The 7,589-nt window shown below is 44.0% G+C and overlaps 1 protein-coding gene across 1 annotated transcript; it reads left to right on the top strand.

The window, feature by feature from the left end:
- The first annotated feature begins 106 nt into the window (after positions 1-106).
- On the top strand, positions 107-5,868 carry p3h3 (prolyl 3-hydroxylase 3). The gene is made up of 16 exons (XM_070835638.1): positions 107-395; positions 1,161-1,345; positions 1,479-1,637; positions 2,016-2,208; positions 2,325-2,456; positions 2,608-2,750; positions 2,859-2,948; positions 3,027-3,079; positions 3,168-3,247; positions 3,327-3,454; positions 3,544-3,639; positions 3,930-4,080; positions 4,247-4,364; positions 4,604-4,679; positions 4,788-4,928; positions 5,419-5,868. Exons 1-16 carry the CDS (start codon positions 107-109, stop codon positions 5,587-5,589), a joined length of 2,205 nt encoding a protein of 734 aa, XP_070691739.1. The 3' UTR covers positions 5,590-5,868.
- The last annotated feature ends 1,721 nt before the right edge of the window (positions 5,869-7,589 follow it).

The following is a 7,589-nucleotide window of genomic DNA, read 5'->3' as shown; positions in this document are numbered from 1 at the left end:
TTTCTGCAAACAGGAGGAAACTTTGTGGATGTCACCCTCCTAAATATTTCCGTAGTCCCTCCTCTTCTCCCAGCTCCTCTCCTCCACGGGGTTCGTGTCTCGGACCATGGCGCTGCACTCTGGTTATTCCACTGTATACGTGGCGTTTATTTTGGTTACTGCAGCATTACTTAATATAACCTCAGCACACCCTGGGAGCTCTAACCTGCTGTCGCTTCTGCAGCCCTATGATTTTCTGTACTACAGCGGAGTCCGTGCGTATTTTGGTGAGGAGTGGGCCAAGGCTGCGGAGCTGCTGGAGAAATCCATCGCGACCAAGGAGTCACTGTTCAGAGCCCGCAGGCAGTGTCATGATGACTGTGTGGCAGCAGGGAGAGAGGCACTCAATAAACTGGGTAAGTTATGAACTATCAGGTATTATGTGTGTGTGTGTGTGTGTGTGTGTGTGTGTGTGTGTGTGTGTGTGTGTTTTAAATGAAGCCATGTTTACATGCGACTCTTTATATTCAAACCTTGGTGTGCACATTAGTTGTCACAGCACAGCGGGTCACCTAAAGACTGTTTGAAGACTGTTTAGTAGTCTAAAGACAGAGGTGAAGTGATGAGATAAGAAAAGTCAATAAACACAATTTTGTGTAACAGAAATACTGTGTTCTTAATTTCTTATTAATCCCTTTAATCATCTCAGATATATCTTGGGGGTAACTGTGAACTAACCTAACCTATCCAATGGATATATTTTTAAAAACACATCTTTGCCTGAAGTTATCACATTTGTTTGCAGTTTGCCAGACTAACTGCTTTGGATCAAAGATTAGATTAATTTAAAAAAATTAGATTAATATGAAGTCACTGGCAGCTTCCCTCATTCTTATTTTCTGAATGTGTGGCTCAAATATGAGTATGACTTTAAGAACTGAAGAGTCCATTGCAAAATCGAAAAGGAGTAGAAAAACATAAAAACTAGGTTGATTACCTTAGAAATCATATTATCTTTTATTATCAAAGTATAGTTTCAAACAGTATATACTCAAAAATGTTGTCGATGCATAAAAAATGTTTAGCATTCACACATTAGCATCTTTAGTATAAATGATGGACGATGTTCGATGGTATACTCCACGACCAAAAATGATTTTCTGTGTTTTCTGTGTTGTTAGACTCTGAAGACGGGAGGATGTGGGACCTCTGGGTCTTGGACTGGGTGCAGCAGAGGGCTGAATGTTTGAGGTTCTGTATCGGACGCTCCGTCACACCTGCGGGACAGCTCCCTGTTTCCACCGACATAGAGTATGAATTCGGTAGTCGCAACCCTTACAACTTTCTGCAGGTCACATACTACAAGGTAAGCTATTCTGCAGGCAGCCATAAAGGTCTAAGACATACTAATACGTGTCGATTTCTCATCACTGCTGATCACATGTTACATTGCTGTCTGTCTATAACTTCAATCACATGCCTCTCTTCCTGCACATCAGTTGGAAAAGTTGCAGAAGGCGGCATCAGCGGCTCATACCTACTTTGTGGCCAACCCCAGCCACCTGGAGATGAGGAACAACATTGAGAAGTACAGAAGGATGGAGGGAGTGACCGAGGAGGCCTTCCAGGACAGAGAGATTGAGAGTGAGAAACACTGGGTGAGGACGGCAGGATGAAGGAGAGAGGAATGGTGTGACTGCTGCAGGAGGGAACAGAGTTTTATATACCCAAGTGTGGCACCAGAGCCATGGCCTGAGGGACTGAATTCCTCTCTCTTACCTTCACTTTCTCTTGTCAAACCGTGCAATCCAAACCTGGTTTCACTCACTGACGACCTCTGCAACTTATTTGGTCTATTCAGGCACACTTGTTGTGACATGATGAGACATGCTTGTAATGGCATGCACTCATTTCTCAAAATTTGGCAAGACTTAGTTTCTTCAACAAACAGCCTTAAGATGTTAATACTTTTATTTCCTTATAATAAAAAGCCAGTCTAGCAGCATCTCCCTGTTGAATATATCTTCTTTTTTCAGGTCCTGTATGATTCTGCGGTTCAGCATGAGGCCTCCTCTGACTGGGTGCAAGCAGCAGAGAAATGGCGAATGTGCGTGAATGAAACACTGCGGCAGACAGCGGAGTGCCGGTTGCAGTGCGAGGTGGCCTCCCAGCGGCTGCCTGAGGACAGGGGAGTGGACAGTGTTGACGGCGTGTTCGAGAAGGCTGCAGGTAAGACAAAAGAACACAAAGCCCCCTAGACTGATGCTTGACATTTCTGCGGTAAACCCGGCAGAAAGAGAAACAGAAAGTGCCCTCTTGCCTCACTGTTTTTCTTCTCCGTGTAGCTCTTTCCCTCTCCCTGCTCTCGTGCCGGCAGTCCTGCGTGACTCAGGTTGCCACAAGACCTGTAAGGATTTCTGCTCAGGAGGACTTCCTGCCCTCACAGCTGGAGCATCTGCATATTGCACAGTTTAAAGGTCAGGCTTCATAGGTCAAACTGATGTTTATTCATGATACAGCGTGTGTGTGTGTCTTCCTCTGAGTTTTCTTTACCTCAGTATCACAACACATTCATTTGCAACCCTTTAGTGCCACTTCTTGTTTCTTACTAACCCTGCTTTCCCACAGCCGGTGACATTCGTGGAGCAGTGCAGACTCTTCGCTCTCTCCTCCTATTTTACCCCTCTGACAAGGACTCCTTAGACAACCTGCAGCTCTACTATGAGACACTAGGAGGAGACACAGAGTCACAGGGCACACAGCCTGCTCAGGTACCACTCAGTGGCCATTACATTAAATCATCTGCACACATCATATTTCTGTCTCATTTTCTTACTTTTGTTCATGCTGACTTATGTGTGTGCGTGTTTGTCATACAGGAGATTGTCAGATATGTCAGTCACTCTTTGGAGGAGAAGCAGCTTCTGTATTTTGGTATGGAGAACCTTGACTTCACTTTCAATGACCCGGTAAGCACTGTGGCAAATACACATCATTTTGATCCACAGTCTTACATCCACATGTTGAATGACCGCTTTTCCATTTAGGATCTTTGGACTCCAGAGGATGTTGTACCTGAATCACGGAGGGATGTCTGGAGGTGAGAAAGACGGGACGAAATCCATTCAGTGCTTTAGTAAACGTTAAGGTAAAGTCAGACTCAGTACTGTTTTGTGTTTCACTTTCAGAACTGAAAAAGAGAAAATTAATGAGAAAATGAGAGAAGAAGAGCAGCAGGAAGAAGTGGATGACAGTGGATTTTTTGCAGGTAAAATCAGCTCACCCTCTTGTTTCAGCCTGTAGCCGTTAAGAATTTACCAATTCCATCTTATTTGTCCTCTCTCCAGGTGGTTCAGTCCCTCAGGTGGGTGTGACCATCGCCATGGATGATGAGGTTCTGAACGGGACCAATCGCGTTGTACTCAACGGAGTCATGACCGAGAAGGAGTGTGACAGGATACTGCAGTTAGCAACAGTAAGTCTCAGAGAAAGAGAGAAAGAGTCAGGCCTTCTCAGACAGAAACAGGAAGACTCTCACATACCATTTCACCTCGTGCCTGACAGGCTGCAGCATCTGCTGGGGACGGTTACCGAGGACGACGGTCTCCGCATACGCCTCATGAGACGTTTGAGGGCCTGACCGTCCTCCGAGCTCTAAAGGTGGGTGAAGCGGCAGACAGGAAACAGGGAGACAGAGGAGGGTATGGCATACAACAAAGGTCGCCTGGAATTGAACTAGCAACCATGTGGCCAGGTGGCATGTGCCATAACTATTTAGCTGCGGATATGGCATGTTTTTGAGTGAACCTGAATAACTTGTACTCAAAATTAAAGAGCCAAATGTGAGTTATTTAAAGAAGTAAGCATATTGGTGTGCAATGGTGCGCTCATGCTTGACCATTTTTTATGAAGTTGGTATTTTTTCAACATAATCCGAACTTCTTTTGCAGTTGGCTCAGGATGGCCTGGTGAACCAGTCGGACGCCAGGCTGTTACATGAGCTGGGTGAGAGAGCGAGAGTCCTGCTGCACTCCTACTTCAGGAGCCCCTCAGGACTGTTTGTCTCTTTCACGCACCTGGTCTGCCGCAGTGCTATCGCAGGTAAAACCAATATTACCCACATCTGTCTTGAGGGAGATTTATTACTATTTATTTATATAAGACTGACCATGTGGAGCTAAAACTATAGGATTTCACAGAGGTTTGACTTTTATACTGTGAACATAAACGGATTCTTTTGAATTGTTTGATTTTTTTATGCCCTAAGGTGACCAGGAGGGAAGACTGGACCTGTCTCACCCTGTCCATGTTGACAACTGTCTCCTTGAGCCGGAGACCAAACAGTGCTGGAGGGAACCACCAGCATTCATACACAGAGACCTTAGGTACACAAAATAATCATTGAGGGCAAGAGCAGCGAAAACACATCAGCCAAATAGAGAAATTGTATTAGTCATGCTGTGTAAAACAATATCAGCATAATGGAGATGAATTCTATTTTAAGATATGTTTATTTTATTTGCCTCAGCAGAAGTATTGAGAATAAAATTAAATTCAAAGCTTAACTGGCACAGATCATAATGGTTGTTTGTTTTTATGGCTGAATACCCTGTTTGTCTCACAGCGCCATTCTCTACCTCAATGACAACTTTGACGGAGGAGAGTTGTTCTTCACTAACAGGGATGCCAAGACAGTAACAGTGAGTCACCTTTCAACCTTAGGTCACTTCATTTAATGATTTTTAAACGATCTTAAGAATATCTGTTGGACCTGGTGACCTGGTTTTCCTCCTCCTCCGTGTCTCCAGGCTCGAGTAAAACCCAGCTGCGGCCGACTCGTGGGTTTCTCCTCAGGTCCAGTGAATCCACATGGTGTTACTGCAGTGACCAGCGGCCGGCGGTGCGCGCTGGCCCTCTGGTTCACAAAGGAGAAGCTCTACAGGGACATGGTGAGCATTTAGACGACACAGCGATGACCTCCACCTCAGACCTGACCTGCATGTGTCCTGCAGTCATGTGGCTGCTGATGCCGTGACACCGGTGTCGGATGACGAGACCAGCTGGAGAGCAATGCAAATCTGGTGGATGTTTCATGTTTTAGCATTCACAGCGCCCAGTTTGTGATCATACCATGTCAGTGTCCTTTAGATTTATCATGTGTCTGTAGCCGTATCATTTTTCTCAACCAAGGATGTTCGAGAATTATAATTTGATATATTTCAATTTGTAGACATCATATTTTGGCTGCTGTGTCTTGAAATAGTTATAGTAGCTTACACAGTTAAGAATATTCATCCAGAAAGTATAAGGATATGAATTACAATTACTCTTAACAGGAATAAAAGTAATCAGTCACTTGCAGTCACTTTTCCTGGCATAGCAGCCTCTGGAAATCAATATTTTATCTGTTATTGCCTCACTTATGTTTCTCTTCCTCAGGAGCGAGAGGAAGCAGAGGCCATGTGGGCAGCAGATGGACAGAGCGTTGTGAAAAAGGACAAGGAGAAGGCAGAGGGCAGCAACACCGCCGGCCGGAACGCTCGGAGCCAAGCACCGACAGAGAGGAGCAGAGGGAGAGGCAGGGTGACGGGGGGCAGAGATGAGCTGTGAGAGCCGCAACAAACCTTACAGACTGAACCATCCAAGCTGGAATACATTCATATCTGCACTCACTCTGGTGGACCAGCCTGCCATCCCATATCAAGGCCACTACACCAACCATGAACACTGTTTTTTATGATTTTTCAGTTTTAAACCAGACATTCATTCCCTTCATCTTGCTGCCTTTTCATGTAAAGCTGCTTGCATGTTTGTATATACTGTATTGATACTGTATATGATGAAGGTAAGTGAGAGGAAACGTCCTTTCTTCTCGCAAATGTCTATCTGTATTTTTGTTTTAGCAGCTTTACTGACTGATATTATTGTCTTTCAAAATGAAGAGATTAAAAGAAGTAAATCTAACTCTTTACAATGTTGCATGTCTGCTACATACCACATTACTAGGAACTATAAGAGCATTAGAGACAAAGAGGACAAAAAGGGGGCAGAAAAGTTAAAGCAAGGCTGTGTAATCTATTAAGTGATTACCTCACACCCTCTGTGGCTGCCTGCTGATTAAAATTGAAAAAAACTAAAGGGTTAATAGTTTGTCTGCCTGTTAAGAGTAGAAGCATGTGATAAGATGGGCGATTAGACAGCGACGTAGCAGTGGGAAACTGTAAAAGTAGTTACATTAGTGCAGTACGTCAGAAACTACAGTCTGAGGCGGTAAGAGGGAGCAGAGAGAGAGAGAGAGAGAGAGAGGTGCACAGGGGGGAAAATGATAGAAATAGAGAGATTACTGTTAATCCCTCATAAATGAGTGCATTTGTTTATGAAGCTTAAAAAATCTCCCATTTAGAATATGGAATAATAATCCAGTGAGAGATCATTTAATCATTCACATCCAGCACAGTGACACTCAACCACCCACTTCCATCTTATCCTTCCCATTACAACCAGTTCCTCCTTTCAGTCCCCTCCTCCGTTTTCGCCTAGTGCATTAGGTACCCAGTCAAGTACTGTTTATGGCCCATATTAACACTCTCACTCCCCCCTGTGTTATAATCCCCCGTCGCTGCAAAATTGGGTCGGCAGGCCCGTTTAATGGAGCTTGGGTTTTAACCTTTTCACTCCCTCACACGCTGAAACCGTGCTGCACCCTAAAAGTCTGCATTAATCTTCTCTTAAGTAGGTGTTACATCTATATAATGCATCTTAGACGTGCTCACACTAAGCGCCCTGGCTATCTACTGTCAGTTACACACTTGACAGAAAAGCATGAAATCTACATCTGTATGATGTCATCCTCCCATATTTTGTATGATTATAAGCAATTATGTAAGGCCTAATAGCGCAGTTATAAAACTGTCATTATAACTGACTGCTGTGTGTAGTGAGTAGTTTACGTGATCGCTCATCCCTTATGTCGCACTTCCGCACATTAATTATCCTACTATTTGTGGCCCAAACAACTTACTGGGTGTCTGCTGATGATTTCTGGCCCTCCTGTATGACGCAGTACATCACTTTTAGATGAAATTCAAACACGAGATTCAGTAGGATAAATGAGGATCAAAATTCATGAATTTGTTCTACATTCATGTCACAATAGTTGTTTGTGACTGACTGATATGTCCTTTAATCCAGGCACCCCTCCTCCCCACTCCTCCCACTTACCCCATTTATTCAAAACAAGGGCAAAGGTTCAGTGACCCTTGCTGTGCTTTATAAACAAAAAAAAATCTCATAACAATGAGGCAGTGCTTGTACAAACCTCATATGACATTAAAAACTAAGCTACAAATAGTAAAATGAAAGATATTATAGTAGGGATAATGCTCAAGATCAAGACATCACTGGTCTTAAAATAGTAACCCAAAACAACACACTCTCTCCAGCTGTCTTTATCCCAGTTCGTGTCTGTGCGCCTGCTTACACATATTTTTTTCTTTTGGTTTTACGCTCCATCTCAGAGCTTGTCGTGCCCTGACTCCATTTCTCCAAATCCAGGGTCAGCTCAGCCAGCTCAGCAGTCTGTTTCTGTCGTCACTGTGCTTGAGTGAGCA

Source organism: Pempheris klunzingeri, chromosome 8 (assembly GCF_042242105.1).
Source record: "Pempheris klunzingeri isolate RE-2024b chromosome 8, fPemKlu1.hap1, whole genome shotgun sequence".
NCBI classification, from domain to species: Eukaryota; Metazoa; Chordata; class Actinopteri; order Acropomatiformes; family Pempheridae; genus Pempheris; species Pempheris klunzingeri.
The sequence above is the reverse complement of the archived record's forward strand: the minus strand, read 5'-3'. Positions and strand labels throughout refer to the sequence as shown.

Excerpts from the sequence above, each read along its gene's own strand:
- p3h3 (XM_070835638.1), top strand. The coding sequence starts at position 107 with ATGGCGCTGCACTCTGGTTATTCCACTGTATACGTGGCGTTTATTTTG. Across the intron at positions 1,638-2,015 it reads TTGAGAGTGAGAAACACTGG|GTCCTGTATGATTCTGCGGT; the intron begins GTGAGGACGGCA and ends TTCTTTTTTCAG. Across the intron at positions 3,640-3,929 it reads CCGTCCTCCGAGCTCTAAAG|TTGGCTCAGGATGGCCTGGT; the intron begins GTGGGTGAAGCG and ends CTTCTTTTGCAG.